Raw genomic sequence first — 18,445 nt, 5'->3', positions numbered from 1 at the left:
TTATTTCGCTTCTACTTTCAACACGTGAAAGTTTTAAAACCGTTTCATTGTTTAAAGATTGGAGTCAAGATTTTGCTGATTTAGGAATATTTTAGATTTAAAAAAAAGTGACTGACTTTAGGTTCGCTACAACAGATCCTTCCTGAGACGTCTACTGCTTAAAGATGGCGGCTTTTTACTAATGCCGCCAAGTCTGCCATTTCGCATCTAGCTCAATATGCATGTGATATCTATGAGACGCATCCGACCCTCGTGCCGTAGCACCATGCAACTGCTGCAGTCAGTTGTAGTTGTGATTATGACTGGACTGTGAGCGTGTTCCATTGACCTTTCTCTCCCCATCCGTCCTTCAATTGTGGGCAGGAGACTTTCTTTCCCATCATGCAATCCTGATCGGAAATGCAAAGGATAACTAGTAACTACTACCATGGTGGAACATTTTTTTCTCCGCGGATTTTTTTCTTTGGCGCGTCTTGTTTTTCCTCAATTTCACTCACTTCACTAAACCGAAGCCTCGACGACGTGTCCAGCATGAGCTACCTTAGGAACTCGAACATCAGTCAATCTTCAAGTCTCGGCCCTCGTTGAAGTTTTGCGGCCTACTTTAGCCTAGCCTAGTCTAGCCTAGCCTAGCTGGCCAACCACTAACAAAGCTGCAAGGCACGTCGTCAAGCGTTGTCAAATCAAGTGAGGAAAATGTCCGCAAAAATGACAACGGTTGCAGTAGAGCTCCAGGAGGAACTTTGTGGCGTTAAAGAGACCCTACGTCACCAACCCTCGATTGTGTGCAAAATAACGCACGCAAAGGTTGTTCTTCACAGACTAGAAGGTTGGTTCACTTTCGATGATACAAAATATACTGCACATGACAGACAGATGACATCGCGGTGATATGGGGGACCACGAGTGCAAACATTAAATCAACAATAAAAAATCAATTGTATGTGACGTTAAAATGCATTTATTTAAATATTTATTTCACTATTTCAATTTATGTTTATTTCACTTTTATTTCAAATTATATTCATTTATTTCAATGTTTATTTAAAATTTTAAATATTTCAACAATTATTTCCATTTTAAAAAAATGTTTTTTTCATTATTTCAAAATTAAATAATTTTATCTGTTATTGGTTCACCAAACCCAGTGGGCGGGCACGAACTACGCGGGGTTTGGGTTGAGTTGCTCCTTCCGTCCCAACATGCCAGGGATTGGTGAGATTCTGCATGAGTTTAGGTCAGGGGTCTCAAACCGATTCCACAAAGGGCCGCAGTGGGTCCTGGTCTTTGTTCCAACAGATCCAAAACAGACAGTTCAACCAATGAGGTTTCTGCTAAAGTAAACAGCACCTGACTGCAATTAACTGATTACACTTGTTAGACACCAGATTGGTGAAAAGGGATTGTTCTCGTTTGGTTGGAATGAAATCCAGTACCCACTGCGGCCCTTTGAGGACCGGTTTGAGACCCCTGGTTTAGGTTCTATAGGTTAGAAATTGCGAACCTAGTTCACAAATTTATTTTCACTCTCCATGGATTACATTCAAAATGGAGACAGTCTGACGTTTTACAATGTTTTCGGCATTCATTTCCGAACGGACAAGCTGTTCATTTTCTGCCCTACGCACATACACGATGTATACCTTGGGCTCTTTTATGCTTTTATTCATTTCTAATGTATTTTATGAGACTGTTTTGGTTGAGGTCTTCCTGATTTTAATGTGATGTCAAGCACTTTGAATTACTTTGTGTGGGATTGGATGACAACAAAACGTGAATAAAAAATGGCAAAGAGGAAATTCCTTCAACAGAAAAAAACAACTTTGGGGACACAAGTTTGCAAATAAAGAAATGAGATTTGAGTTTGACCTGTGTTGTTTGTGTCCTTGGTCTTGTAGATCTATATGTCAGCCAAGCCCATCATCCTGAGCACCAGGTGTCTGCACGCATCAAAGAGGAGGAAGAGGAAGAGTCACCATACATCAAGGAAGACGAGGACTTCGTACCCATTAAAGGTCATCCCAAGCGGTCCTTTTTTCCTCCCTCTTCAAATGAGGCAGAAATTAAAAATGGTACCTTGCCTTCTCATAAGTACAGAAATGTGTTTTAGACTACGTCTACACTAAAACGTATCATTTTTGTAGTTCGGACAATATTTTATACCTATCCGCGCTATGTTTAAGGTGCGTTTATAAACACCACGCTCCAAAAAGGAGCAACCTCCTGTGTGATGTCATCGTCCACGCGGGTCACCCCTGAACTAAATGCTTATCATTTTTCGGCGTTGTTCGAGGTCTTCTGCGGACATAGTCAAGCATAAAATTTATAAACTCTTTCAGTTGTAAAAAGAGAAAGCCGCGTCTTTACTATTGGCCTCCATTGTTTACCATGCCTTAAAGTGTGTACGACATGAGAAAAAGTCTTAAAATAGGATTATTATGTGAATCATAATCATATTTTGAGACGATTCGACTATATACAACAATTTAGCAAAGCGCAGATGACGAGAAATTAGTCTTTTAATCTGCTGGTTAGCCACGCCTACCATTATAGGGCTGTAGCGTCCCCAACAGGTGGATGACGTCAGCGGAGTCACGATTTCATCTGATTTAGTATGCAGCCCATTGAAGGGGAATTATTCACAGCGAGGAAAATGCGACGAAGAGAGCTGCAAAATGTCATCATTTCAGTCTCTCCAATATTTTTTACAGGATATTCTTTTTATCCAAGTATTTTCCTCAATAGCTAAATAAATGGCTTGAGAAGGACCAGTCAGCCTGTTGAGGGGGAATTATTTAGAACGAGGAAAACATGACGAAGACAGCCGCAAAATGTCATTGTTTCCGTATCTCTACTCCAATATTTTTACAGGATATTATTTTTTATCCAAGTATTTTTCCCCGATAGCTAAATAAATGTCATGGTCATGACAAATAACAGTCTTGTGCTAAATGGAATATGAAACAATAAAAATCTATTTATTCAAGACGACATGGCAAAATTACTCCATAATGGTCAAAACTGTCGACTTCACCTTTACTGTCGCACCTCCCGAACGATATTTTATGCCACCTAAATCGGGCTTATGTCATTTCCCTTCCCCGGATTTGGAGAATGTATACAAACCAAGAGGCGTGACAGCTAGCCGACATGCTAACCCGAACCGAGTGATGTTTCAAAGTCCTTGAAGCGGAAAATCACACATAACTAGCCCGGATTATTTAACATGACGACTGGGTTGTCGATTGTCTTCGCCGATCGGCAAACCGCCCGGCGGAGAGCAATTTACAGCTCGTTCCCCTGCTACTACAGAGCGGCTGCAGTTGTTGTGCAGCTAACATCTGCAGCTAATGTGAATGAGGAGAGCTTTTTACATGCACATCCATGATCAAACGTAAGTTGTCCTTTATTTTAAGAAAGTTTTATAGTGTTTACTTTGTAATCGCTGTATTCGCGACTATTTTTAACTCAAAGTTGCACTTTCTGATCGGTTGGAAAATTTGACAGAACACCGGACGCACCAAGAGAATAAGCCGGGTATAGTTCTCTCCCGGCGGGGGGATGTTCAACAAGTCGCCAAGGGGGCAAGGACCATGTCAGCCACAAAATGCAAGCCACCTACATTTTAAAATGATCCCAGTATTGGACATAATACAAAACACGATGTTTACTCACGTCCTCGTAAGTCCCATGGGCCCACAGTAGTAGGGCTTGTTTTAGCCAATATCCACCGGTGAATGGGAACCTTTTGAAACCCCAAAAAGGCGCACATGCCTCTCCCTCGTACAGCAAGATTTTTCTGCAGCCGTTTGGCTGGCGTGATGCGAAAAATAAACGTATTAATCCGCAAAATCAGCTGAATCCTTAGTCCTTCTCATACAACAATACGGCTGTATAGACCCTACTCACCGTCACAGAATGACGTGTCGCTGTATCCGGCCGCCATATTGTCCGTCATTGTTTATCCGTATTCTCAGTGGTTTCAATTTGTCGTGCAATTTATAGTGCAATTCATGGAAGCCCCGGTGCTTTCAGACGCTGTAAACTCATTGGATGCGTTGCATAAAAGGCGTTATGTGGAAAAGCTTCAGTCTATCCATTCGCCAGATCCATATTTGATGCCTAAATCGATATTTTTCGACCCGCTGTCTTCGCCCTCTCTGCCTGACATCTGCTACCCTGATATCTACAACTATCTTGTCCACACAAAATCAGCCTATTCTCACGAAAGTTTGAAAAACTTTAAGAGCAGCACTCTAAGCAACATTACCCCATGTGACCCTTTACTTCCAATTTTCTAAAATGGCGACAATCAATAATAAAAAAAAAAAAAAGTTGACTGCGATGGCCGACGCTTCAAGGATAGGTGGATATTGGACGATTTCTTCAATAAAACACTCAACAACTATGTCAGCCTTATTTGCAAAGAGACAGTCGCTGTTTTCAAAGAGTTCGATGTGAAGCGATAATGATATTGCCGAACAAGACACGCTGACATGTACGACAACATTACAGGGAAGATAGGCAGCGAGAAATTATAGCAACTTGAAGCTAGTTGAATTTCACAGCAGCAGTATTTCGCAAGAGCCCTAGTGTCGAAAGAGAACGCCACAAAGGCGAGATTGTTGAAATTATGAATTAAAAAAAAAAAATAAAGCAAACGTGACACACAGAAGGGCTTGCTAAAATTTGTTTAAATATATTGTTCTACGTAAATCAGCCAAGGTAGCCCCCCGCATTTTTACCACACCAAATCTGGCCCCCTTTGCAAAAGGTTTGGACACACCTGCTTAACTGATGATCCGTAGACCAGGCCAGCTTCTTTCACTTGGTACCAGCTAAATATTATTCAAAATGTAATGATGGTGGAAGAAATAAGCATCTTGAATTTGAAACTGTATGTTGTCGGCGATTAGCCTCGCAATGATCTTAATTGTGGTTGTCAGCCCAAAACCCTCTAAATATATATTGAATGCATCTTAAGAGATATAAAATGACTACTACATAATCTGTGGTAATCGTTTGGAGCCCAGTTTTCTCGTCGAATTGCAGCAGTCCATCTCGCTCTCCTCTCCGGGTCTCTCGGAATACGGTAGAACTTCAAGTCTCTCTGTCTATCTTCTCTGTTATTGCAACCAACCGCCACACACGCCTTCACCATTTTGATTATTAATGTTAACGAGCAGAAAAACACGCCATAATAGGAGGAATTTACGTAGCGTTAATGCGTCAACACGACGAGTTGACGGACAATATGGCGCGGAGGCGTGGTTGTGACGTCATGTGAGTAGGGTCTATAGGGAAGAGGACTCCTCCCTCCGTACACGTCACAGTGCCCTCTTTCTCAATTCGAGACTGTTGCCGGAAGTCACTCATTTTCATGGCGCGGGATTAAAAAAACTAAATAAATATAGCGATCGCTTCCACACACATCCAAGCAGTCCATTTCATTCAGGAGCACATAAGAATGAAGTATTATGAAATAAACTTGCTTTTTCGTGTCAAAGGCACTTTCATGCATAATGGCGATAGCGTGCTCCTTGACGTCACTTCTTTTGAGTCCGATTATTATACGGATATCCATGCTGGCTCCAATGATGACTCCACTTTCAGTTTGACTTGTAACAAGTTTTATTTTAGGCTCCTGCCTTATGCACAGACATTTTGACTAGTGAACATAAAAGCACAGCCACCATCCTATTCACACAGTGAAGTAACACTGCTCCCTAGTGGTGTGGCATTATAATGACTCAGTGAAAGATGACAACAAACGCTCTTCCCTAAAAGAAAAAAGTAGATGACATATTCAACAATTTAAGCAAATTTTGCAGAAAACAACAACATACTGTATGTGCATTGGACACAATAAGTTGGTGTATTTAACTGCCCAATGTCCTTCATAGTGAGTCTGAAGTAACGAGACTGATGATGTTCCCTTTTTTTGTCTGCCAGTTGATATTTGGTTTATGACCATATCACTTGTTGATCACTTTTGGTTTGTATAACAAGATTTCCCCTACACACACCGGAACAAATGCCACTTCTAAAACGAGTTTAAAAAATTACTTGAAATAAGATTAGCTTAAAAGAAGTAAGAAAATTGTGCCGATTGAACAAGGAATTTTTTGTCTTGGTAATAATTCTTAAAATAAGACATTCATTCAGGGTAAACGAGATCTTGAAACCAGTTGTTTTTTACTAGTTTTAAGAAGTGTTTTGGCTTATAATAAGCTTTAAAAATAGTACTCCCAGCTCATTTCAAGCCCTATAATAAGCCAGTAATGCCTAAAATTAGTATTTCAGGCTTATTATGAGACTTGAATGAATGTCTGATACGTCTAAGATTATGGTACTTAGAATTATCGGCTTATTATGAGCATCATAACAAGGCTTTAACAATACTTTCTAGCTTTGCAAACCAAATATTTAAATCATAATCGTCATGTTGCAAGCTGTTATCACTATTTCTTAGAACTTCAGGCTTATTATGTATGGTGTAAAGCCTGCAATGTAGCATTTTAGCCTTCAATGTTTTTTTTTTTTTTTTTTTTTTTTTTAAACACATGAACTCATTTTTTGCAACCATTTCCTAGTTGAGTAAAAATAGCACACAATAATTTTAAGAACGTTTATGCAGAAAAAAAATCAAACATTCAGGTTTCTATTAATAAAGGATATTTTATGAAATTTTAAAACGGAGTAATTCTAGTCTCTCAGTAAGTAACATTCCACAAACTTGAGTGCAGAAAGGTTGGGAGGGTGATGGTCCATACTTAGCTACTGTCTATATTGCAAAAGAAAAGCTTTCCAGTCAGCTAGACTTTTCTTGAAGCAGAGTCACCTGACTGTGTTCTTTCCAATCACATACCTGTCTACCTGAGGCCGTTGGCAATCTTACAAATAGTGAAGTATGCCCTTTACATATTGGTGACTAATCTTACAACGTTGTATATAGCATTCAATGTGAAACAAAAATAAAACTCAATTTAAAAAAAAAAAAAAAAGAATTTATTGGTAATATTGTAACATAACCTGGTGCAATCAAAAAATCAATATCTTCAGCTACATCATGATTACTCAAATGTAACAGTGACTTTTGTTATAATTGTATGTAGCACTTTTGGCAATTTCTTTCATGTCTTGATGGCTGCACTTCAGCTCGCAATTCAGTTTGACTTGTAGGTAGTTCGTTAGTGTGTCCAACTATAAATTATAAAGGTCAATTGATAAAATTACCGATGCAATCTTTGAGTCAGAGAACATTTCAAATTGTGTTCTGCAACAAATTGGCAGAATGAAATCTCCGCTTTCATTCTGCAGATTTCATCTTTATGACCAGTGTTGTTCATCATACTTTTAAAAAGTAATTAATTATTTACAAATTACTTCTCCAAAGAACTGAGTTAGTAACTCAGTTACCTGAAGGAAAAGTAATTAGTTACTTGACAAAGTAACTGGTGTTACCTTTTCATGTTTTTTTTTTCCCCCAGTTAAAAAAATAATTAATAAATAAAACATAGTAACCTTTGCTATGTTTGGAAATCGTTTAATGTTGTGAATCAACTGTTAAAGTTGTTAAAATTGCTCCCGTTTTTGCATTAGTTCCCTTCTGTCTACTTTCAACATGAAAGTTTTAAAACGGTTTCATCATTTAAAGATAGATTCAAGTCAAGATTTTGCCGATTTAGGAGTATTTTAGATAAAAAGTTAAGTTCGCTAGGAAAGTTCACTACAACAGAGCCTTTCTGAGAAGTCTACTGCTTCAAAATGGCGGCTGTTTATTAACGCTGCTGTCTGTCATTTCGCATGTAGTTCTCTAAGCATTTTATATCTAGGCTTAGATTGTAGGCTGTCGGCTACAATCAGGAAATATTGGAGCCACCTAGCCTAGATTCGCGTTTGCTACAGCGTGACAACACTCTTCTCTCTGTGTCTCTGACTTTTTTCGCGTCATTCAACTTCAGTTATGCACATTGTCACGTTGCCGAAACGGTGACAAAATCCGAACGGAGAAAAAAAAAGTAATACTAATACATACACAATTTAAAATCAGTGTTCACTTGTACAAATTACGCAGAAACCGTACAACTTGACAGGTATGCAATCCGCCCTTCCAGGTCTCACTGTCATTGCCCACGTTAGCATTGAAGTCCCCAAGCAGAACGAGGGAGTCTCCAGAAGGAGCACTCTCCAGCATTCCCTCCAAGGACTCCAAAAAGGGTGAGTACTCTGAATTGCTGTTTGGTGCAAAAGCACAAACAATGGTTAGGACTCGTCCCCCCACCCGAAGGCGGAGGGAGGCTACCCTCTCGTCCACCGGGTTGAACTCAATGTACAGGCGGTGAGTCGGGAGGCAATAAGTATGCCCACACCTGCTCGTCGCCTCTCACCATGGGTAACTCCAGAGTGGAACAGTGTCCAACCCCCCTCAGGAGGACTGGTACCAGAGCCCAAGCCATGTGTGGAGGTGAGCCCGACTACATCGAGTCGGAATTTCTAAACCTAACGCACAAGCTCGGGCTCCTTCCCAACCAGAGAGGTGACATTCCACGTCCCAAAAGCCAGCTTCTTCAGCCGGGAATCGGATCGCTAAGGACCCCCTCCTTTGGCTGCCACCCAACATTCTACGGACCCGACCATCTTGGCCCCTCCCACAAGTGGTGAGCCCATGTGAAGGAGAACCCATGTTACCTCTTCGGGCTGTGCCCGGATGCACCCGATGGGTGCAGGACCGACCACCAGGCACTCGCCATCGTGCCTCATCTCCAGACCTGGCTCCAGAGAGGGGCCCCTGTGACCCGCGTACGGGCAAGGGAAATCGTAGTTCAACGTTTGTGCTCATCATAGAAGGTCTTTTGAGTCATTCTTTGTCTGGTCCCTCACCTAGGAACCGTTTGCCAGGGGTGGCTCCGCCAGGGGCACAAAGCCCGAGACAAATTAGCTCCTAAATTAGCACATAAACCCCCACCACCATGATAAGGTAATGACTCATGAGGTGACTTCTGTAGCATTTGCTAACTTTTTTAATGCGCGCACACATTAGATATCATGAAATAGCAAACTAGATGTGTTACGTCCCATATCATTGGCGACATGAGCCCAGAGTGATTATGGGACACGTAGTCCAAATGCTACATCGATGAATTATAAACCGCCATGACAGAATGGAAGTTAAGCAGGCCAAATCAATCCATACCAGTGACGATAGATAATGCTGCAAATATTGTTAATTCAGTATGTGACACGGATGGATTCGGACCACAAATAGGATGTCTTGCTCATGTAGTAAACCTAGCTGCTAAGAGAGCTATAGACCGTACCCACGTGACGTCACAACTCCGCCTTCCTGACTGGTGCCGCCCAATTGTCCGTCAACACATCGTGTTTACCTGTTACGGCTACGTACATTCCTCCTTTTTACGGCGTGTTTTTCTGCTCGTTAACATTAATAATCAAAATGGTGAAGGCGTGTGTGGCGGTCGGTTGCAATAACAGAGAAGATAGACGGAGTTCTACCGGATTACGAGAGACCCGGAGAGGAGAGTGAGATGGGCTGCTGCAATTCGACGAGAAAACTGGGCTCTCAACGATTACCACAGATTATGTAGTAGTCATTTTATATCTGGTAAGATGCATTTAATATATATTTAGAGGGTTTTGGGCTGACAACCACAATTGAGATCATTGCTAGGCTAATCGTCGACAACATACACGTATGTATGTAGTGAGAGTGCTATCGCTAAACCATATAAACATTAAAAGCCCTAGCTCCATTGACAAATGACATGAAATACATTAGACTTGACAGTGGATGTTAGCAAGAACAAAAGATTTTGAATTGAAAATTTCGTAACTCACCTTTCCAAGCACAAGATAGATTCCTGCCGAATTTTCGTGGACGAGGACCTGTTTCACCCAACCAGCAACGAAGTATTTATAAGCCTCCAAGCTCTTAAAGTTTTTCAAACTTTCGTGAGAATAGGCTGATTTTGTGTGGACAAGATAGTTGTAAATATCAGGGTAGCTAGCAGATGTCAGGCAAATACGGCGAAGACAGCGGGTCGAAAAACATCGATTTAAGCATCAAATATGGATCTGGCGAATGGATAAACTGAAGCTTTTCCACATAACGCCTTTTATGCAACGCATCAAGTGAGTTTACGGCATCCGAAAGCACCGGGTCTTCCATGAAATGCATTATAAATTGCTCGATCAATTGAGACCATTGATAATACAGACACAAAATGACGGACAAGGGGGCGGAACAATACAGCGATCACGTGATTTTGTGACGTCGGTGGGTAGGGTCTATAGCAATCAACAATGTGCCCCGCCTCACTTTACAAACAGTAAAGATTGTTCTCAGCAATTTTATGCAAAATTTCTTCTGATCAGTAAGACGTAAGCACATAAATATTATGCACTAAAATGCATGTTTATATGATGGCAATTGAATTTTTGCTCATCAGCAAAAAAACAAAACAAAAAAAACGAAACAAATAATACCATTTTTTCCCCCCAGAGCATTAAATGTATTGAATCGAATCGAAAACCGTGTCCCCCGTATCGAAAATCGTACCGAACCGTGACTTAACTGTATCGTTGCATCCCTGCAGAAGCTATGAGGGGAAAAGTTTTGATTTGCCTAAATGCTTAAGTTAATAAGTGCAAATGTTTTTTTTTTTTTCTTGAAAACCACATTTTATTTATTCTGTGTTTCTGTGCGGTATTAATATTGTTGTCTTCTTTAAGAGGCATGGTCTATTGTTTTTAGTTGTGATTTCATAAGTATTTTTGAGATTAAGAGTAAATATTTATCGCGTTTAAATGGGTGTACTTCATGTATTAATATATACTGTATTCTCACTGTGCTATTGTAAATTGGTTTCCCCCAAAAATTGGGGGGGGCGCAATAATATCGCATATCGCAATAATTTATGAGATAAATTATCGCACACTAAAATTTGTTGTCACGACAGGCCTACCGTCAAGGCATCCAACGCTGTTTGGGAACTTCCCTAGCCGCCAGAAATCTGCGATGGCTTCCCACTGGCTGGTTAATAGTAATTTAAGTAAGTAATCTGACAAAACGCTGGAGAACGCAGCTTGCCAGGTTCCACCCCCCCCACCCCCCATGCTAGAATTTGTAATGTGACTGCCAGTGTCTGTGCTGCATCAACAGTCGAACAGACCACATCCGCAACCGTCTTTTGCGTTGCCAGTGCCTTAACATTTGTATGATCAACATTTGTTGTTCAATGTTGACGACCTGAAGATCCACATTCAAGCGTTCCACCTCCGTTGGCATTGTTTAACCGGAAGAAAACTAGAGGACGTCAACAAGAGTCCCCCAAAACCGTGCAAACACGCCACATCCCTCTAGTGGCTTGGCAGTGAATTACAGTGGAACGCGTTCCCTTGCCGCAGAACTATTAAATGCTCATTGACGCCGTCGTCGTTACGCCGTCACCGCAACGCGGAAGCATAACTGGGGTTAACGGCCAATCGGTGCATCGTTGTCATGGGAATGACAGCCCAGAATGCATCTGGTACCTCGCGGCCTACTAGCTGGATAGATGGTCTATAAAATATATCATTTGTCTTCTTGTGTCTTGCAGGTTTCAACAAATATCTTGGTCTTGAGTGGCAGGAGTCTCCTGGAGTTAAAGAGGAAGTCGAGCAGCCGCATATGAAAGAGGAAGAGCCAGAGCACCCTCAACAGCAAAAGAGAGAAGTACAACTTCCAATCAAAAAGGAGGTAGAGCTGCCATTCGTTAAAGAGGAGGACGATATCACCATGTCGACTGGTGAGCCCTTGAAGAGTGAGGATGGGCCGAGCGAGGCCAGCAGAGGGACGGCGCCTCCAACCAGCAGCAGCAACTCATCAGAAGGATTGCAAGCACACATTTTCATCGCACCATCAGATAGAAATGGCGCCACGTCACACTCGCCTTACAAAGATGGTCATAAGAAATCTCACCGTGACAACAAACTCTGCATATGCTCTCAGTGTGGGAAAACCTTTGCTAATAGCTATACTTATCGTCTGCATGTGAGGAGCCACACAGGTGAAAAACCTTTTGTCTGCTCAGTTTGTGGTCAAAGATTCGCTCAGAAGGACTACTTAAAAAGACACACAAGAACCCACACTGGTGAAAAACCTTTTGTCTGCTCAGTTTGTGGTCAAAGATTCACTCAAAAGCAACACTTGAACACACACACGAGAACCCACACAGGAGAAAAACCTTTTTCCTGCTCAGTTTGTGGTCAAAGATTTGCTCAGAAGGTCTACTTAAAAAGACACACAAGAATCCACACTGGTGAAAAACCTTTTGTCTGCTCAGTTTGTGGTCAAATATTCACACAAAAGCAACACTTAAACAAACACGCGAGAATCCACACCGGAGAAAAGCCTTTTTCCTGCTCAGTTTGTGGTCAAAAATTCGGTCACAAGACCGCCTTAAACACACATACAAGAACCCACACTGGAGAAAAATGTTTATCATGCTCAGTTTGTGGTAAAAAATTCACTCAGAAGGGCTACTTAAACACACACACAAGAACTCACACTGGTGAAAAACCTTTTTCCTGCTCAGTTTGTGGTAAAAAATTCACTCAGAAGTGCAACTTAAACAAACACAAGCGAACCCACACTGGCGAAAAACCTTTTTCCTGCTCAGTTTGTGGTCAAGGTTTCAGTGAAAAGCAAGACGTGCAAAAACACATTAGAACCCACACCGGAGAAAAACCTTTTTCCTGCTTAGTTTGTGGTCAAAGATTTGCTCAAAAGCCACACTTGAAAATGCACACAAGAACCCACACTGGAGAAAAACCTTTTTCCTGCTCAGTTAGCAGGCAAGCGCTCAGTCAAAAGCAACACTTAAAAATAAATTTAGAAACCCACACCAGAAAAAAAAAACTTTTTCCCGCTCAGTTTGTGGTCGAGGATTCACGCTAAAGGATCGGATTAAGAGACACGTGTGTGTTTGTGTGAGAAGAAGTGGCAAATGACAGTTTTGCCTATCACCCATGCTGCCACCTGTTGGGGGGAGGTTTTCTGAGACGTGAAAATTCTCGGCTTGTTGTCTTGTGTGTGTCTGAGAAGATCTTGGTCAAACATCAAGTGACATTTGTCTGAAAAATAAATGCGCAAGTGTTCGCTGTTAAAAAACACAGCTCCAACAATTCTTAAGCAAATTGAATACCTAAAAAATGTCAAGTCATGATGATTGCACGCACATCATTAAAAAAAACACGTGAAATCTGCGGACGTACAGTATTTGTGGATCTGAAAAACGTGAAAATCACTAATTTAGTATTTCTGAGAATCGCGGACATTTATGAATTTGAAACACGTGTGAATCGCAAATGCGCTTGTGTGTGAAAGTTTGACCTTTCCTTGTTATGTTTGTCTCAAAAATAAGTGCACACAGCTGCTGATTTACACATACAGTGGGGCAAATACGTATTTAGTCAACCACTAATTGTGCAAGTTCTCCCACTTGAAAATATTAGAGGCCTGTAATTGTCAACATGGGTAAACCTCAACCATGAGAGACAGAATGTGGGGGAAAAACAAAAAAAATCAGTTTGATTTTTAACGAATTTATTTTCAAATCAAGGTGGAAAATAAGTATTTGGTCAATACCAAAAGTTCATCTCAATACTTTGTTATTTACGCTTTGTTGGCAATAACGGAGGCCAAATGTTTTCTGTAACTTCACAAGCTTTTCACACACTGTTGCTGGTATTTTGGCCCATTCCTCCATGCAGATCTCCTCTAGAGCAGTGATGTTTTGGGGCAGTCGTTGGGCAACACGGACTTGAACAACAACTCCCTCCACTGATTTTCTATGGGGTTGAGATAGGACCTTGAAATGCTTCTTGCGAAGCCACTCCTTTGTTGCCCTGGCTGTGTGTTTGGGTTCATTGTCATGCTTAAAGACCCGGCCACGTCTCATCTTCAATGCCCTTGCTGATGGAAGGAGATTTTCCCTCAAAATCTCTCGATACATGGCCCCATTCATTCTTTCCTTTACACAGATCAGTCGTCCTGGTCCCTTTGCAGAAAAACTGCCCCAAAGCATATGTTTTCACCCCCATGCTTCACAGTGGGTATGGTGCAATTCAGTATTCTTTTTCCTCCAAACACAAGAACCTGTGTTTCTACAAAAAGTTCTATTTTGGTTTCATCTGACCAAACCACATTCTCCCAGTCCTCTTCTGGATCATCCAAATGCTCTCTAGCAAACCGCAGACGGGCCTGGACGTGTACTGGCTTTATTTATTTATTTATTTTCCCTTCAGGCATGACAAATCCAAACAAACATACAGCATTTATATGTGTTTGCAATTAATTCAACCCGAAAAGAAAAGGGCTGACGGGAGAAGCCGAAGCTTATTGAAACCCGTCCCCAGCAGAAAACATCAAATATCAAATTTTTGACATTCAGACTTCGTAATGATCACGTTATTGTTTCTTTTTTTTTAATATAATAACCATCCCCTCTGTTCATTTTCCCAATAGTCCATAGTCGATCGATGTGCTCATTATGTTGATTAGATCCAGTAGACTAGTTCATAATTTAGTACTTAGTTTATTCAGTTGAGTTCTGGCAGGACAGTGGCCAATCGACCAGTCCCATGTCGTTACAAATTTGAAGAATTTGAAGTCAGTTGTCTATGCATTTACAGCCAACAGATATGACCTTGTGAGTTGTTTGCATTGGCTTTGAGTTCCCTTTGTTTTTTTTGTTTTTTTTTGTCTTCCATTGTTTTGGGTACACTCGGTTTTGCTTCCAGCTTTGAGTTGCCATCCAGACATTATTTAACATTTGTACAAACCAGACATTATTTAACATTTGTACAGTTCTTATTATGTCCGAGTTAGCTTGAGTCAGCAACATAATTATTTAATAAGGTTTGTTTAGACCACCTCTTAAAAACAGCCAATGACCCTGAGCTGGTCACTGCAGAATCTAGTTTGTTCCAAAGCTTTACACCAGAGTAAGGAACCGAAAATGATTTTAATGTTGTTCTAGCGTAGTTAAGTTTAAACACATTTTCTCCCCTCAAATCGTATTTCGATTCCCTAGCCTGGAAACGACTTTGCAAGTTATACGGAAGGCTATTAGTTGAGGCTTTGTACGTCATCTGTCCAGTTTTGAAATTTATTAAATCATACAGCTTCAATAACTTGGATTTGATGAATAATTTATGTGTATGTGCTGTGTATTTTGCCTTATTAATAATCCGTATTGCTTTTTTTTGGATGACCAACAGAGGGTCTAATCGAGATTTGTAGGTGTTTCCCCAAATCTCGGAGCAGTAAGTCAAATACGGCAAAAACAGTGCACTATAAATTATTTGGAGGGCCCTGCTTCAGCAGGGGGACACGTCTGGCGGTGCAGGACTTGAGAACCCTGGCGGCACATTGTGTTACTGATAGTAGCCTTTGTTACTGCAGTCCCAGCTCTCTGTAGGTCACTCACTGGGTCCCTCCGTGTGGTTCTGGAATTTTTGCTCACCGTTCTTGTTATCATTTTGACGCCACGGGGTGAGATCTTGCATGGAGCCCCAGATCGAGGGAGATTATCAGTGGTCTTGTATGTCTTCCATTTTCTAAAAATTGCTCCCACAGTTGATTTCTTTACACCAAGCGAAGAGTGAAGATTCACAGAAAACGTTTGGCCTCCGTTATTTCCAACAAAGGGTACATAACAAAGTACTGAGATGAACTTTTGGTATTGACCAAATACTTGATTTCCACCATGATTTGCAAATACTTTAAAAATCAAAGTGATTTTCAGTTTTTTTTCCCCCACATTCTGTCTCATGTTTGAGGTTTACCCATGTTGACAATTACAGGCCTCTCTGATCTTTTCAAGTAGGAGAACTTGCACAATTGGTGGTTGACTAAATACTTATTTGCCCCACTGTATAATTCAAATTTTTGCAAACAATTCATGATTAGTGCATGAACAACATAAAAAAAACACGTGAATTTCGAGGATATATTTGTGGATTACAAAAACACGTGAAAATCACGGATGATTTTGTGGATTTCGAAAATATCTGAAAATCTTGGATATATTTGTGGATGTACAGAAGACGTGAATCGCGGATGTATTTGTGAGAATATTTTTGAGACGAATCTTTCCCCATATCAACTGTTTTAAAGTACTCTGGTATTGAATTAATGTAGCAAATTGGCTGCCGGGTTTTAGCCTACTGGCTATGAATAATACAATGACAATTGAATGCGATTTGAGTGAGAGGCTCTCACTGAAGAGCTTTGTCTAATATTGCATTAATATGCTCTGTGGTATTTGAGCTGTATCAATACTGATGCTATTTATTGCTATTTGTTTATATGACCAAAATTAATCTGTCTGTATAAATCAATTGCCTCTCTTTGAGATATGACCTCTAACAATTTTGTATGTGTGCTCATCATTTTAAGCTGTTTTACAAGCATTTTATTTGTTACTGCAGTGACTGTCCCTGGAATCTGTAACAAGATGTTGTAGCGAGTGTTAACAGAATTCACCGTCGGAATTTATGTTGGCACTTTGTGTAGTTCCTGGGGGGATTTAATTTGTTAAGGGAACAGCCGGAAATAGTTATCTTCCGCGGCTTGCATGTCAGAGATATACTGCTAATAGTTGTTGCAGCACGCATGTCAAATAAACAACGCGGATTAGCTCCGTGGTTTGATACTCTGCCTCCGACTCCTTTCCTAACTCGCCACAATGTATTACTTTGATTTGTATTTGACTCAAACAGCATTACTCTTGCAAATGGATTTTAGACAGTTATTTGCTCTCAGCAAGGAGGAATGAGAGAGGGTAGCTAGGTAACCAACCTACGCAACATAAACCACTTTTAGGGCACAAATTACCAGTTGAGGAACACTGAATAATTGCACAAGAGTTGCAGTGATATTTCTGTCCAGACAAAAGAGAGCAGCAGAGTGCAGGTCAAGGTGAAGGAAAGATGGAAGTTGATGAGCACAGGTGAATTGATCAACAAGGGATGTCCCAATTTGGATTTGGAATACAGATGGCTGAGAACCACACACAAAAAAAAATCACTTTTTTACAGAAAACTGTATTTTGGATGGATTTTATATAGTTTATAGCGCTATTTCTGCGTTTTTATGACAGATAAGTGGTATGAAAATGGTTTTGCTTGCTCGCCAGTGCCTTGCTGTGCCCCACATATGATGCCCAGAACACATTTCTGATTGCCCCCTCATACACGCCTGCCTACAATGGTTAATGCCCAGATATCAGACCGATGTTGAAAAGATGTTGAATCAAAATTCAGCTGTCGAACTTAAATCGCTGAATCAACGATGACACCTGATGTTGATTTGTCATCACTTTTGAACTCTTGATTAATGTCGTTCCAACGTTGAAATCTAAAATCTACAAACAAAAGCTAAAAATTTCGATTATTAAAAATACTGGAACAATGCTGAATCAATGTTATGTTTTCCTTCATTTTCAACCACGACGCTATTATTGCTTTCAAATATGCCTTTATTTAGAGGACTTGCTTCATTTACAGTCAGAAGAAACAGGCAGACTAATAAAATAATTTTTGGTAACATGATAAATGAATAAATAATACAAATAAAAACATGACTGGATTTCAAATGATTTTTAATAACACTTAGTCATAGACATCATAAAATATTGACGGGGCGCGGGACCTATAAATAGACCCTACTCACCTACGTCACAAAATGGCGTGTCGCTGTATCCGGCCGCCATATTGTCCATCATTTTTTAGACCTATTCTCATTGTTTTCAATTAGTCGTGCAAGTTATAGAGCAATTCATGGAAGCCCCGGTGGTATCTGACGCTGTAAACTCATTGGATGCGTTGCATAAAAGGCGTTATGTGGAAAAGCTTCAGTCTATCCATTCGCCAGATCCATATTTGATGCCTCAATCGATATTTTTCGACCCGCTGTCTTCGCCCTCTCTGCCTGACATCTGCTAGCCTGATATCTACAACTATCTTTTCCCCAGAAACTCGGCCTATTCTCACGAAACTTTGAAAAACATTAAGAGCAGCACTCTAAGCAACATTACCCTGTGTGATTTCTAAAATGGCGACAATCAAAAAAAGAAAAAAGTTGACTGCGATGGCCGACACTTCAAGGATAGGTGGATATTGGACTATTTCTTCAATAAAACACGCAAAAACTGTGCCTCATTTGCAAAGAGACAGTCGCTGTTTTCAAAGAGTTCGATGTGCGCGATAATAACAAGACACGCTGACATGTACGACAACATTACAGGAAAGATACGCAGCGAGAAATTATAGCAACTTGAAGCTAGCACAGCAGCAGTATTTCGCAAGAGCCCGAGTGTCGAAAGAGAACGCCACAAAGACGAGACTGTTGAAATGATGTATTAAAAAAAATAATAATAAA

At 40.6% G+C, this 18,445-nt stretch overlaps 1 protein-coding gene across 4 annotated transcripts; it reads left to right on the top strand.

Moving 5' to 3' along the window:
• The first annotated feature begins 258 nt into the window (after window positions 1-258).
• On the top strand, window positions 259-16,690 carry LOC130906333 (zinc finger protein OZF-like). 4 transcript variants are annotated; one of them, XM_057820568.1, is made up of 4 exons: window positions 259-829; window positions 1,899-2,015; window positions 8,118-8,220; window positions 11,619-16,690. In XM_057820568.1, exons 2-4 carry the CDS (start codon window positions 1,905-1,907, stop codon window positions 12,956-12,958), a joined length of 1,554 nt encoding a protein of 517 aa, XP_057676551.1. In that variant the 5' UTR covers window positions 259-829; window positions 1,899-1,904; the 3' UTR covers window positions 12,959-16,690. The 4 variants fall into 4 exon arrangements, with proteins under 4 accessions (XP_057676551.1, XP_057676550.1, XP_057676549.1 ...); XM_057820567.1 differs by lacking the exon at window positions 8,118-8,220; XM_057820566.1 differs by lacking the exon at window positions 8,118-8,220 and having other exon boundaries at window positions 1,899-2,072.
• Window positions 16,691-18,445: the final 1,755 nt, after the last annotated feature.

This window comes from Corythoichthys intestinalis, chromosome 18 (genome assembly GCF_030265065.1).
Source record: "Corythoichthys intestinalis isolate RoL2023-P3 chromosome 18, ASM3026506v1, whole genome shotgun sequence".
Taxonomy (NCBI): domain Eukaryota; kingdom Metazoa; phylum Chordata; class Actinopteri; order Syngnathiformes; family Syngnathidae; genus Corythoichthys; species Corythoichthys intestinalis.
The sequence above is the reverse complement of the archived record's forward strand: the minus strand, read 5'-3'. Positions and strand labels throughout refer to the sequence as shown.

What these genes read in the sequence shown, in the direction of transcription:
- LOC130906333 (XM_057820566.1), top strand. Translation starts at nt 697, where the DNA reads ATGTCCGCAAAAATGACAACGGTTGCAGTAGAGCTCCAGGAGGAACTT. An exon ending in TGTTCTTCACAGACTAGAAG is followed by an intron (nt 830 to 1,898) that starts GTTGGTTCACTT and finishes TTGGTCTTGTAG; the next exon opens with ATCTATATGTCAGCCAAGCC. An exon ending in TGAGGCAGAAATTAAAAATG is followed by an intron (nt 2,073 to 11,618) that starts GTACCTTGCCTT and finishes TGTGTCTTGCAG; the next exon opens with GTTTCAACAAATATCTTGGT.